The sequence below is a fragment of the Oculina patagonica genome, chromosome 8 (genome assembly GCF_052425735.1).
Source record: "Oculina patagonica isolate OP01 chromosome 8, crgOcupat, whole genome shotgun sequence".
NCBI lineage: Eukaryota > Metazoa > Cnidaria > Anthozoa > Scleractinia > Oculinidae > Oculina > Oculina patagonica.
The window spans coordinates 5,274,225-5,287,342 of NC_135765.1; the positions used below are offsets into that span (position 1 = coordinate 5,274,225).

The following is a 13,118-nucleotide window of genomic DNA, read 5'->3' on the forward strand; positions in this document are numbered from 1 at the left end:
CAATGTAATGTTCATGACTTCTGTTTGATCGTGGAAATATTCTTGACACAAAATTTGTTACGTGCAATCAAATGTGATCGAAGTCCGTTCACGCGACGGAGCGGGCACAAAAAAATTAAATCGTCCGTTGTGAAGTTAGTTAAGATAAGAGAGGGTGAATTAAGACTTTTCCTCATCCACTCTTGGTTTAGAGAATGGATCAGTCCGTTTCTCAAAGGTAATATATTTCACTTGTGTACGATAGATATGGCCTTGTGGCAACTGAAATATTTGTTTCATTAAAATATTATTTTGAATAAACGATTTTAAAGCGTACATTGGCCTTGGTTATTATTTTGTAACAAAATTACCGTTAAATCCACCCGCATCCCACCCCCACCCCTTCCTCCTTAATAAAAAGCTCAACCTCCTCCGAATGATGAGCGATTTGTGTTTTTCTTCAGTTTTAGAGAATGACCATTTGAGCCACCGCGGGAAAATTTTGTATTTTCTCCTACTTGCCGATGGTTTAAATTTCCCGCTCGTATGGTAATCGGAAATTTCGAAGAATCCTTCGGGCGTTTAGAAGTTGTTGACGCTTTTATTCCAAAAGGGCCATTTTTGATCGTATCGATAAAGCCTACGTTATGAAATTTGATCCCCTTTCTTGATCAGTTTGAGAGAGTTTTGACTTGCTCTCGAATTTAGAATTACCGCAGCCTCTGCACTACTGAGTACAAATGCATTGAGGTTTACGCTAAAGGAGGGAATAACCCTTTGGATCCCAGTCGTCCCCATAGCCGCTTGTCCCTCTAGCCAGCTGAGCCGGGGAACGAGAAACAAGTGGCTGGGGACAATGATTTGATGGCCGTTTGAACAAAAGAAACAGCCAATCAAATGAAATGTTAAAATCCCTTTCTTATACGTGGCTTGAAATTCCCTTGTTCAAATCCGGCCAATCCAACATGTGTCCCCAGAGCCATGTTTTTCGTTGCCCAGGCCAGCGGCTAAGAGGAACAACTGGCTCTCGGGACGAGAATGCCTTTTGTTATAATATACTCGACGGTTTCCGCGAAATTTCCGTGATCGCAGCGAGTCAGCTTCACTATCCATCAAAGAACATTGATTGTGAAGGACAAAACTGTTCCAGTAAAAACCCAGAATTTGGCTATTTCTCGTCGCTGGGTTTATCAAAACCAGCTGATACATGTATCAAGATGTATATAGCAAGTGCGCACCTATTGAAATGGCAATTAAACATATTTTCGAAAATAAATGTCGGAAAATTCCGAAACATGTCAGCAAGTGCGACCGAGGGCAATATAGTGACGCCCATTTGATCCTACGGCGCACATTTTTGTTTTCCTTAATAAAATTTAATGGGGAATAAAGAAGAGTTCTCTTCGAGGTTTTAATTTTGTAAATGTTTGAAAGCTGATTTAAGCCAATAAAACACGCACTACTTCCTAAAATTATTTGTTTGCTTATTTGAACAATAAGTAAACAGTTCCGGGAAATTTCTTTTTTTTAATATTATTAGTGAATAAACCAAGACAAAATTATGAAGAGAAAAAAGAGTTTTCAGGATTTTCAGTATTTTAAAACAACATATTTTAAAACGTTATAATTTCGGAAAGAATAATTGAAAGCGACAACGATAGTAAAGTAAAATGAAATTGAAGTGAAAAATGAATTACTGTTTGTGTATTCAATGCCGCTCGCGAAAAAGTCCCCAAATCCGGAATTAAAACAAAAAAACAATCAAATTTGCTAATTAAAACTTGCTTGGCTATTTAGACGTTTTAAAGCTTTTCACAAACGAGAAACGCCTGAAAGAAATTGGGTTTTGACCAATTTGACTCAAGCAATACTTTAATTTTCTGTCTATTACACTGTAATGCAGCGTGTTTGAACAGCTAGCGAGCAATTTCTTTTGACTTGTAAATTAATTTTGAGCTTACTAACTTGAAAGACTAGTGTATTTAAACACTTTTTCTTAACACTTGTTTATCATTACTTTTTTCTTTGAAGCGAGTAGTCAGCCGCGTCGAATCGAGTACACAGTGAATTTATTGCGGCAACATTCATCTTCGCGCCGTTTTAGGAGCCCCAAAGTACTGACCTAGCGAAGGAAGCCACAGCTTTGCCAGGCGAGAGAATCATACCATACGATTTGTTATTTCAGCGAATTCTACACAGCAAACAATCAATTGCAAATAATCAACTTATTTCAACATGGACAACCTTTCTTCGTCGAGCAGGGACACTTTCGCCTCTCCGCAAGCTGACCTTGATTTCAATTGTCCGTTTAAATTAGTTCAATCGGAGGTCACCTTTCTAGACGTTTGCACTGCCGTTGTAAGCATTGTATCTGCTTTAACCGCAGTCCTGGGGAACATTCTAATACTGCTTGCCATCTGCAAAACATCTTCAATTGCTCCACCATCTAAAGTACTTCTCGGAAGCCTCGCCTTTACAGACTTAGCTGTTGGATTATTCGCGCAGCCATTGTACGTAGCGAAAACTTTGTCCACCGACAAGCCCATGAAATGTTTTGTTGGGTTGATCTTCGATCTTTTTTCTGGGCATCTTTCGATTACTTCCTTTTTCTCCATGATGTTTATCAGCGTCGATAAATTCTTGGCCGTTCATTTAAAGCTACGTTACCGAACTGTGGTTACGCGCAATCGCTCAGTATTTCTTGTGTTGCTCATTCGATGCATGGCGCTTCCATGGGCTCTCTCCTACATTTGGTATACCAAAGTCTACTTCTTGCTCATCCTCTCAATTATGCCCTGGTGTTTGATCATCTCTTCTATGGCATTCATTAAAATCCATCTCGTTCTTCGCCGACAAAGACGAATTTTCCGAAACCAGACGCACACCGAATCTTCACGCCGAGCCAACGCCCTAAAGATATCAAAGTTCAAAAAATCAGTCAATAGCATGTTTTTTGTTTTCTGTGCATTGCTGATCGCATATACTCCCTCTTGGGTGGTTATTTTAGTGCGTACAGTATACGGGACTACAGAGTTTCTGGAAAATGCGACTAAAATCACGATGACACTTATTCTTGTCAACTCGACAGTAAATCCCATGCTATATCTATGGAGAATGGACGAACTACGGGCGTCTGCGAAAGAGGTCCTCGCGGGAATAATCCCGAAATTACTCAAACAGAAAGCGTCGGGGAACGCCATTGAACACTTTGAACTGACTGTCAATTAATGGACCGAACTTTTTTTTTTTTTTTTGGCAACGCTAGGAAGGAAACACTTTCACTAAGCGAAAAGACATGTAAAATATTGTTATCAATTGAAATCGTCTTTTTTTAAAGAAAAAATTAAAATTCGCACGAACAATTAGCCATCTTTTTTGGATGATAAAATTAACGAGCGTACAAAACTAATGTAGCTATTAAACAGATCAGTCAAAGCGTAGATAGACGCTGTCTAAACGCTAGTCAACAATTAAGTGATATGCTTACCAGGACGGATAAACTGTACATTTGACCCCTTTCCTGGCAATACTTCTAAATGGCACAATGAATATTATTGTTGCTGGTGTACTTGACCAGAGAATGTCTTTAAATATATCCAGTTTAATCAGTGGGGCACTGATTAAACCATTTTGCGCGGAGCTTTGACATGATTGCTAACAACACAGTGAAATGGACCGGTCCATTCATTTAAGCAAACTATGAATAAGCATTATTTAAGTACTTATGGTTAATGCTGGCTTAGTATTTTAATTTTCTTTTCGCCGTTTAAACTAATATAAACAAGTTTTGGTTCACATTAACTGGTACTGTTTTTTTCTTTTTTTCCGTCTTTTTTCCTTTCCCTTTTTTCCACCTTTCATCTAAATACTATTATACATACTTAGACATTGTACTCATTTTTTTTGCATGATACTTAATTACTTATTACTTGTCTTATTTTACTTTTGTCTTCTTTTATGTACAACCTTGTCAAAGCAATTAAATTTTTTTTGTAACTACTCAGCTCGTTTAGTTTATTTCTATTCTAGTAGTTTTTTGCCTATTTTAGCTGGCGGGGCAACTGGCGGGGCAACTGCCCCCTCAGCCCACCCCCCCCCCCCTCCCCCAACCAGGTACGACCCTGAACTTGCTTTTGGGTTTTGTGAAGCTTCGATGGTGAACAAAAAATTAAGGAGCTACTTTAATCGATAGAGATCTTAAAAAATAAAACGAACGGTAAATTAGACGTTATGAAATTCAAGTTATCTCTCTTTTATTCCGGCAGTAAAATGGAAAGGCTCGGAAGGAGAGCGACTTTATATTCGGGCACTGTCAAAAAATAATACGAAGTACTAGTACTGTTTGAATCCCAAGTGATTTTTTTTTTTTAAAAAAACTTCTTATATCCCAGTAAAAAAATAATATTAAGGTAAATTCTGTGTCCGAGCCTAGTGGGAGCTAATCCCGGTTTCCGTACGCGTATCATTAAGCGACTAGTAGCCGCAGCATAGATTAATTCACCAGTACCCATTTACACTCCTGCAGGGCCGGGTTTTTTCCTTTTTTTTTTTTTTTTTCCTGGGTGGAATGAGGCAGTGTGAGAGTAAAGTGTCTTACCCAAAAACACAACGCAATGACCCCGGCCAGGGCTAGGATAGCACTGGCCGTATAAATGGGTCGGGACTGAAAGCCGGGACTTTGAATTTGTTCAGTCGTTCTATATCTGCACGGACAGAGTTAGCTGGCGGTCAATAAGAGCTAACATAGAAAAAGGCTGTGTGAAGCGCAATGGGCTATCGGTTATTACGTTAGTGCTCTGAACACTCTGGATGCGGCGATCTTGTCACAGTGCCTCTCTCCACCCGGGTGTACAAATGGTTGCCGAAACATTAAATGTCGAAGAATAACCCTACAATGGACTAGCATCCCATCCAGGAAGGGGAAGTAGAAATACTCCTTGTTGCTTTATGCTACAGTAACCGGCGGTAATTATAAGCTCCGGCAGTATGGGCCACCAGACAACGTAAACTTTATTTAAAAAAAAGGAGACTGGCAAGTGTGTGCGAGCCGTCAGCGATCGGGCAGATACAAAAAATCTAAAGCGCGGCTCTTCTGAGCAATCACACTGCATGATTCATTTGATCTGGACGTGACGCGGGGAAAGCAGAAAAATAATAAGTAAGGTTAATAACTGTTTCGTTTGACCCTAGGGTCGAAATTTGGCTTTTTCAGCAGGTGCATCGGAAAGAATATTGCGAAAGGCGTGAAATCCACTTCTGCGCGCATCACACCTTTACAATAAAGAACAAAGGCCGCTTCTTATATGTGTAAGCCCTAATTGAAAATAGCACTTCCTCAGAAAAGACCTACTTTGCTTGTTTGCTCAAGAAATCTCCTCGCTGTTATAACTTCTTTTACGCCAACCACTTTTAATAAAATGTTTACAATATCGTATGGCCGAAAGTCGGGCAATCATTTCATTTCCCGGCATTTCTTGAGTTGTTAAAACACACGACAAGCCAAGACAAGGTAGTTTGTGATATGAAAGAGAACCTAACCAATTGCAACCAATCCAGCTTTTTATGTGTGGAAGAAGGAAAAATTGATTGCAAGATTGTTTTATTTGTGCTCGACATGAACAATTCCTCCGCGAATCATTCGCAAAAACCTCTTCAAATCTGTGACTTTTACATCAAAGTCGAAACTGATTTTGTAGACATCATGACTGTCGCCATTAACCTGACTTTCGCGGTGTTAGCAATTCTCGGGAACGCGTTGGTCCTCATAGCGATACGAAGAACAAAAGCTTTATGGCTCCCCACGAAAATTCTTCTGTGTAGCCTCGCATTCGCTGATTTGGGCGTCGGGCTGATTGCACAACCGTTCTTTGCGTTAAAAATTCTACTTGAAGATGGACTGCCTCGCTGTATCGTAGGTATTGTGTTTGATTTTGTGTCAGGGCATCTCTCTATCGCTTCGTTTATGACTATGATGGTGATCAGCATAGACAAATGCATGGCTGCTCAACTTAAACTGCGATACCGAATCGTGGTTACAGAGGTGCGCTCAATTCTTGCCGTTGGCTCGATCTGGACACTTGCAGTCCCTTGGGCGGTATCTTTTTTCGTGAGCTTGCAGGCTTACTGTATGTTTGTGTTAACTGTTATACCCGTCTGTTTCTCGGTCTCGTTCATCGCCTTCGCCAAGATTCGCTTAGTTCTTCACCGGCAAAGAACTCGTCTGCATTACTCAGCTTATGCAAACCCCGCGCACCAAGCTGGTAGCCCGGTAAATATCGCACGTTACAGAAGCTCCGTCCGTAGCATGTTATATCTATACTGCGCGCAAGTTATCGGTTATTTTCCTGCCTGGCTGGTCATGCTGATCCGAGTAGTGACCGGAGATACGACAGCGGCGATGCGTCAAGCTACACAATTAACACTAACTTTTATTTTCATAAATTCCACAGTAAACCCTGCGGTGTATTTGTGGAGAATAAAAGAACTTAGGGAAGCCGCTTCTGAAGTAATTCCATGTAGTTTAAGGCCGATGAGAGTTGAAGACAGACCACAGACTCCGAGTGAGGAACGCATCGAGCATTCAAGGACAAAGACATTTACAGAATTCATTGGACCAGCTTAAGATAGCTCTGTACATAGAAATGGGAAGTAGTCAGAGCTAGCTTGTAGAGAGCCGTGAGCTTGGACACTGTTACGGGGACTTTAATGCTTTTCGGTAAAAAGTACTCAAATTTGCGAAAAGGTCTTCTCGAACACGAAATGCACCCAGTATATCAAGATGGAGATATAAAGTAAATTGTTGTTGAAGGAAGAAGGGAGCAATAATATAATTTTTAAGTGTTTTTTCAGTCCACACGGTTAGAAAATTTGAAGAAAATCAACCTGACTTGTTCAATTAAGTTGAGATCTAAAGTTCCTGATGGCATCGCAATAATATTACTTGTTTATCGCTGTAGTACACTTGCATTATGTTTTTTAACAACTGGACCACTATTCCAGATAGTTTCCATGTGTCTTAAATTTTTAGGCCTTGATTTTTTGAAGCGAAACTGGTGACTGCGTCTCTTTGACTTGCGACGCGGACATATAACGCAAACATGGACACAACCTTTGATAAACAGAAAAGTATCCTTTTACTTTGAAAAGGGGATCATTGCTCATCCGGCTCGGAAAAGTGCGAAGTAAAAACCGGGATTCGGGGGGGCGGGGAAAAAAACCAGACAGAAAAACAAAACGACTAGACGTGGATTCTCGCGACATATCAAGTGCATTCGATTCGGCCGGATTAAACCCACTGGTTATTTCTAGCAATTTCTTTAGAACAAAACGGCTACCTTTTACGAGAGACTGAGTATATGTTTACCTAATATACTCTTATTAAAAACCTGCCCTCAACTAACGCCTCTGTGAAAAGGTTTCATAATTCTAAAACAACTGTAGTTAGGGTAGTAGACAAAGTCGAGAGTTGGTTCACCCCGTTGGTTTCGTGTCTTATAATTATCTTCTGGTAGAAGTTCGTACTTATGGCTGATTTTGGTGGCAATTTTGATGAAAAAAATTGAGAAGAAATCAGTCATTATAATAATCTAGAAAGATGTAAAATGAAAACTTATAATGTTAGCTTTGCCTAGCCCACAGAGCGACCAGTCTAGATCTGCAGTTGTCACGTTTTGAACAACATTGAACAGCAAACTGAAGTGATGAGCTGCGAGGCCGCAAACGGCAGACGCGCTCGAAGAACGTATTTTCGCGTTCGCTCTAAACAAAATTTTAGATAAAAATGCAAGCTTCTCGCTCTCTAGATTTTCATCAAAGACGTTTTGCTTTTCTTGATCGAGAGGGAAAAAAGATTTCGACCATAGTTTTTGTCAGTCTCTCCTCTTGTTGATAATGAAATCACGCGCGGAACTAGCGAGAAATGTGACCGGCATGGACTAGCGTATAAACGATTTTACTCATATGTTATCTTTTTGTAGGGCAAATAATTTAGTGTCGAGAACTTAATGACAAACCTAGGGAAATGATTTGACTTTAGAAGATTACTGTATCTCGTCTGATCTTAAGGTAAATTGAAAATGAGGTTTAATTGCAATTGCTTGTAAGACTTGCAATGGAGGTTTCATTTGAAAGGATGTAAGTTTGGGATAATTGAATGAAACATTTAGTAACCTAATAAAATCGAACACATATTATCTGAATTGTTTATTGTTCTTTATTGTTTGCCTAGTTTTTGTACAATTTCAAACTTAGCAAAATGCATGGTAAACACTTAAATTGCTTTTTAAAATAAGGCAAATAACCTGCTTTAGTAAGTGAAAAAAGCAATTCATAGAAAGCAAACATTCGTTTAAAGAAAAAAAGAGAAACAATTACGTGAGTCCGATGTTACAAAATGAACGAAAACTTTTGAAATAAATGATACCGTATAGATTACATCAATATATGGTATTTGAAGATGTACAAAAGTAATTTCATTTTTCAACTCTTCTTTTTACTAAATTGCTTCCCGATGGGGCATATGGTGATGCGCATTAAAGTATTAGAACAACAAAAATTGAAACCGGCAATCAATAAATTCGATCTGAGGAGAGTGAAATACTATGAAAGGAAACGTCCTTCCCTTTTGACAGAAGTACAGAAATTTCACTTTTTTGTCTTCTGTTGGGTCTGTTAAATATATATGTATAAACAGGTGTAGCGGTGAGCGAATCTATAGCAAGCTAGCGTGAAAGCCGAAACCTTAAAGCCCTTAAGGAAACAAGTGATTGTGTCACTTTCTTTATATAAACCCGCGGATGTGACAGTGCATGTTGGACAATATTTGCTTTTCAGATTGAATAATATTCATGAAGTATCATACAGATAAGTTAATTTAAGATTTAAGCTTTTGACTTACGAGAACAAATTTGGGTAACCATCCTTCTTTTGACCGACAAAGCAGAGTTATGTTAACTTCTCCTTTCAGCATGGAATTTATGATGGAATTGAATGTAACCTCGCCATCTTCCGTTCTCACAACGGACAAAAACACGAAGCAAAACATTCACATTTGTGACTTTTACACGGAGGCGGAACTCGACATTGTGGGTACAATAACTGCATGTATTAACTTGGTGTTCGCAATTCCAGCGATTCTTGGAAACCTACTTGTTCTGTTAGCCATAAGACGCACGCCTTCAATGGGTTTACCTTCTAAAGTTCTTCTCTGTAGCCTCGCCTTTTCAGATTTAAGCGTAGGACTCATCGTTCAGCCGTCTTTTGCTCTTCACAAGTTGGTTGAACACAAGCTTGTACGGTGCATTGTTGGTCTGGTCTACGACCTTTCGTCCGGGCACCTTTCCGTCGCTTCGCTACTAACAATGGTATTAATAAGCTTGGACAAGTTCATGGCGTTGCATTTAAAACTCCGATACCGTTCGGTCGTCACGTACAAACGCTCATTCGCTATTGTGGCTTTAATATGGATAATATCTATCCCTTGGTCTGCATCGTACCTTCTTCGCCCTAAACTTTATTTCTTGTTGGTTTTGATTATTATCCCTTTCAGTTTTTTGGTAACATCGATCGTTTTTATAAAAATTTACACCGTTCTTCGCCGTCAAAGAAACCAATTAAGTGCGCGTTCGGGGAACGAACAATACACAAGTGTTGTGAACATATCGCTGTACAGAAAATCGGTGACAAACATGTTGTACATATATTGCGCCCTGCTAGCCGCTTATTTCCCGGTCTGGATTGTGTTGTTAATAAGGATTATCTACGGCCAGACTACAAAAATGTTGAAAAACGCAACAGAAGTAACTCTGTTAGTTGTATTAATCAATTCAACAGTGAATCCGGGGCTATATTTGTGGAGGATCAGAGAGATTCGCTTGCCCGCCAAGGAAATTCTGCGACGTGTGTTCTTGAGGCGAAGCACAACTGAAAACGTAGATTCGAGAAGTGCAATGGACACGCTGAGTTTAGAACCAAGAATTCTGCAAATTGAAGTTGGCTCAGAAAATTACCTAACGAGTGAGGCATTAGCCATCGATCGTGGTTTGGCAAATCCCCTCAGCGTTTTTACCACACATTTGTAGCTCACTGAGTTACGTAGCAATAAATTGTCAATAATCTTTCGTATTTTTGTATCATTCATTTCTATTTCCTTTTTATTACCAACTGGCATGACTTAGGGGATTTGTATAAGTATTCATGTTTCAAGCGAATGGCCAAGTCATAACAAAGATCTTCAGCTTTCTTTGGTCTACTGTCTTTTATTTCCAGCTTTTTTAGGTGCCTTTGGTTTTGCTGCAAGGCTCTTGAAATTTGCATAACAGGATCGTACCTTTCCGCCATGTGTTCCCACTAGGGACACGTGATTTAATTGGCTGGATTTTCTAGCGAATCAAATCAACCGATTCATTTGATTGCCTGTTTCTTTTGACTCTTTCCCAGTCGCCTTTTGAGTCCGTCGTGAATCTAGGAGGGAATCATGGGAAGTTGCAATTTTCGGATAAGAGACGACTGGGGACGAGTAGGTTGTCAGGTGTTTCTTTTGTCAAAATCTAGCCAATCAAATCATATGTCCCCAGAGCCACTTGTTTCTCGTACACAGGCTCCGCCGGCTAAGAGGGACAAGCAGCTCTGGGGACGAGAATGACTCTTATCCATCCCAGTTTATATTCAGTTTATTTTTTATTCTCTTTTTTTCTACCTTATGAAACTATTGCCTTGAGGTTTCCTTCAATTTGAAATTAATTTTAATTTTCTACACCACACAAAAATATTGGGGCACAGCTCCTCAAAGGCCCAGTAGCACTGGCAACATTTTCTTTCAACTTGTCTCGACAACATTGTTGCATTTCTGGGCCCGGTTGTTCAAGTTTAATGTGTTTTTTTTTTTTTTTTTTTTTTTTTTTATTATTAAAAATTTTTAGCAGGTTGTTAAGTGTTTGCGCATATCTGCGCGTATTACCTCAACCTTGTTCCCAGTTTCCTCTCTCTTTTTCCTCCTATGTCGTCGAGAAGAGAGACAAGGGGGAAAAAGGAGAGAGGCCCTTGGAACGAGAGTGGCATTACCTCTCGTGTTAGTAGATACGACTTTAACTTTATGCAACACGCTGTCCATTCTCGTCCCCATAGCGCTTTCGTTTCTCTTAGCCGGCTTGGCACGAGAAATCGAAGGGCTCTGGGGACATAGGATTTTTTTGAAATTCGAATTTTTTGAATTGGCTGTTTGGAACAAAGAATTTCTAAACGGAAGTCGAAAACGTTACGACTCTCTCATACATTCTTTTGAAACGCCATGACTCCATACATGAAGACCGGAAGTCCTAGAATCTAGGACTGGAAATCCTGTGTCCCCAGAGCCCTTCGTTTTCTCATGCCAAGGCCCAGCCGGCTAAGAAAAAAGGAGAGAGCTATGGGGACGAAAATGCATGCTGTTGCAACTTGCAATATGGGTCGTAATACCGTATTTTCTCAATTAAACGCCCCCGGCGTTTATTTCAACTGGCTCCGTGGATCCGGCGTTTATTTGAATGGTGCAGTTATGGAAGAAAAATGTTCATTAAACAAGGTTTTCAATCATTTTTGTGACACGAATGTAATTTGCCATCATACCTAAAGCATATTACACCTTAGAAAAAATGCCTGGAAGGCTTACTTACCACTCCACCTCGGAGACCCGGCGTTTATTCGGGGCCCGGCGTTTAATCGAGAAAATACGGTACGCACAATTTGCAATGCAACGATATTACGAGACAAGTTAAAAGAAAATGTTGCCCCTATGGCCGTATTACTGGGTCTTAATATGCCCACAAGCTTTTAATCTGAAAAGTGTATTGATGACAACATAGACTATTTCAACCGAATACATAAAATTTTATTTGCAAATTTTGACTCGTGGTTCCGTTAATACATTTTACAAACATTAAATTCAAATTGACTCATTCTACCCATGTTAATCTATACCGTGAATTTTCAATTCGTATACAAAAATAGACTTTGAATTAATTCACAATCGAGAATGTCGGAATATCGAGAGGAGAATGGTAAAGACCACATGTACGCCGCGAGCGACAAAGGAAGCCTGGGTCCAAAAAAGCCCACGGCAAAGAAACGAAGAGATATTTCAGCTTGTTCTATTAACAATATTATGATCGACATTTTGAAGTACATAAATACATTATAAAATTTTCTCCCGATATAACGACATTGCCCAATTATTATTTTTTTTTGGAAGATTTGAATTACCTACCGAAACTAGCAGCAGTAACTAGAATTCCAAAATTTCTTTTTTAGTTGGGGGAACAAGCCTGTTGAAGCACCTGATGGGTCTACAATTCCTACCGAACCAGCACGGGGCAGTCACGAGTACACGCCGGCCAACTTCGGAGACGAGAATCGTGGGCTTATTAAAAATGTTGCCATCAACTAGTACCCGTTCCCCCCGACTGAATTTACCGACTCTGAAGCAAGCTGGGGCACAGCATATCACGTGACGCGAAACAGTCGCTACCTGACTGGTTTATCAAAACCATGTGGTTTGCTATCCGATAAGAGTTAGATAAACATTTTGTGAAACATTTTAGCGTCTGAGTGCCGTTAAGAACAGTGCAAGACTGGTCGCGAGAGATGCGAGTAAAAACAATTCATCCATCACACAACCATTCTAGTAGTAAAGATAAATTGTTCTAACATGTATTTTGCCAGTCGACGCCTCCTTTCTTTTATATCATACTAAGTCGATAGTTATCCAGTAGTATTCACTAGCCATTCAAATAGGGTTAGAACCAATTTTACTCTTATTTTATTTTTTTAAAAAAATTGCATTTCTTTTGGCAATGCGGGCATACATTCTTTCTGGCCGAAACTAAAATATAAAAATAGTGATTGAAAAAACTTTTCGAATTCTAAATTTAAAAAATGATAAAACACATAGTGACAAAATATTCCAGTTTACCCTCTCTACAACTGTCACAAGGTAAGCTAAATATATTTTTTAAAAACATAAAATACCGGCTTGGATTCACAGCTAACTAAAAATAGATATGATGGAGTTATTAGTTTGCCTACAAGTAACAATGCATCCAACAATAAATAGAGACTTAAAATGAATTCCTAAAAATGAGTTCTCTGCAGCTAGAAAAAGCGAT

General features: G+C 39.4%; 2 protein-coding genes across 3 annotated transcripts in view; one reads left to right on the forward strand and one right to left on the reverse strand.

Moving 5' to 3' along the window:
- The first annotated feature begins 5,593 nt into the window (after window positions 1-5,593).
- LOC144664120 (melanocyte-stimulating hormone receptor-like) lies at window positions 5,594-6,601 on the forward strand. Its single transcript, XM_078525247.1, has one exon. The coding sequence runs from the start codon at window positions 5,594-5,596 to the stop codon at window positions 6,599-6,601; it is 1,008 nt and encodes a 335-aa protein (XP_078381373.1).
- Window positions 6,602-11,823: 5,222 nt separating this feature from the next.
- Window positions 11,824-13,118, reverse strand: part of LOC144663451 (cAMP-dependent protein kinase catalytic subunit PRKX-like) — a 13,497-nt gene continuing 12,202 nt past the window's right edge. For both annotated transcript variants that reach the window (XM_078524410.1, XM_078524409.1), the window contains one exon: window positions 11,824-13,118. This exon is cut by the window's right edge and continues 67 nt beyond it. The gene's annotated coding sequence lies outside the window, so the exon portion shown is untranslated.

What these genes read in the sequence shown, in the direction of transcription:
- LOC144664120 (XM_078525247.1), top strand. Translation starts at nt 5,594, where the DNA reads ATGAACAATTCCTCCGCGAATCATTCGCAAAAACCTCTTCAAATCTGT.